This window comes from Neopelma chrysocephalum, unplaced genomic scaffold (genome assembly GCF_003984885.1).
Source record: "Neopelma chrysocephalum unplaced genomic scaffold, ASM398488v2 Primary Assembly neopelma1_94019, whole genome shotgun sequence".
NCBI classification, from domain to species: Eukaryota; Metazoa; Chordata; class Aves; order Passeriformes; family Pipridae; genus Neopelma; species Neopelma chrysocephalum.
The window spans coordinates 1229-1848 of record NW_020922728.1 but is presented as its reverse complement, the minus strand read 5'-3'; the positions used below and the strand labels follow the sequence as shown (position 1 = coordinate 1848).

At 60.8% G+C, this 620-nt stretch overlaps 1 protein-coding gene across 1 annotated transcript in view; it reads right to left on the bottom strand.

The window, feature by feature from the left end:
- Positions 1 to 370: 370 nt before the first annotated feature.
- LOC113980402 (CAP-Gly domain-containing linker protein 3-like) overlaps positions 371 to 620 on the bottom strand; it is a gene marked incomplete at its 3' end in the record, with an annotated part of 1472 nt that continues 1222 nt past the window's right edge. The window contains exon 2 of the mRNA XM_027707618.1: positions 371 to 424. Coding sequence (XP_027563419.1) covers positions 371 to 424 — 54 coding nt within the window. The remainder of the gene's footprint in view (positions 425 to 620) is intronic.

The following is a 620-nucleotide window of genomic DNA, read 5'->3' as shown; positions in this document are numbered from 1 at the left end:
CCCCCCAACCCCAAAATACCCCCTGAACCCCATAGAGGCCGTGGTGCCACAGAACCGCAGTGTGCCAACCTGGGGGGCACCGACCGGGTCACCCCCACACCCCAAAATAACCCCCTGCACCCCCAAAATAACCCCCTGAACCCAAAAAATCCCCTGAACCTCAAAATACCCCCCGACCCCAAAATACCCCCTGAGCCTCATAAAGGCCGTGGTGCCACAGAACCGCAGCGTGCCCACCTGGGGGGCACGGACCGGGTCACCCCACACCCCAAAATAACCCCCTGAACCCCCAAAATAATCCCTGAACCCCAAAATAACCCCTGAGCCCTGAAATGACCCCCAAACCCCAAATAACCCTCCAACCCCAAACCCCTCCCTGCCTGCTGGCAAAGGCCGTGGTGCTGCAGAACCGCAGCGTGCCCACCTGGGGGGCACCGACCGGGTCACCCCCGCACCCCAAAATACCCCCTGAACCCCCAAAATAACCCCCTGGACCAAAATACCCCCCCCCTAAAACCCCAAAATACCCCTCAACCCCAAAATACCCCCTGAACCCCATAAAGGCCATGGTGTCACACAACTGCAGTGTGCCCACCTGGGGGGCACGGACCGGGTCACCC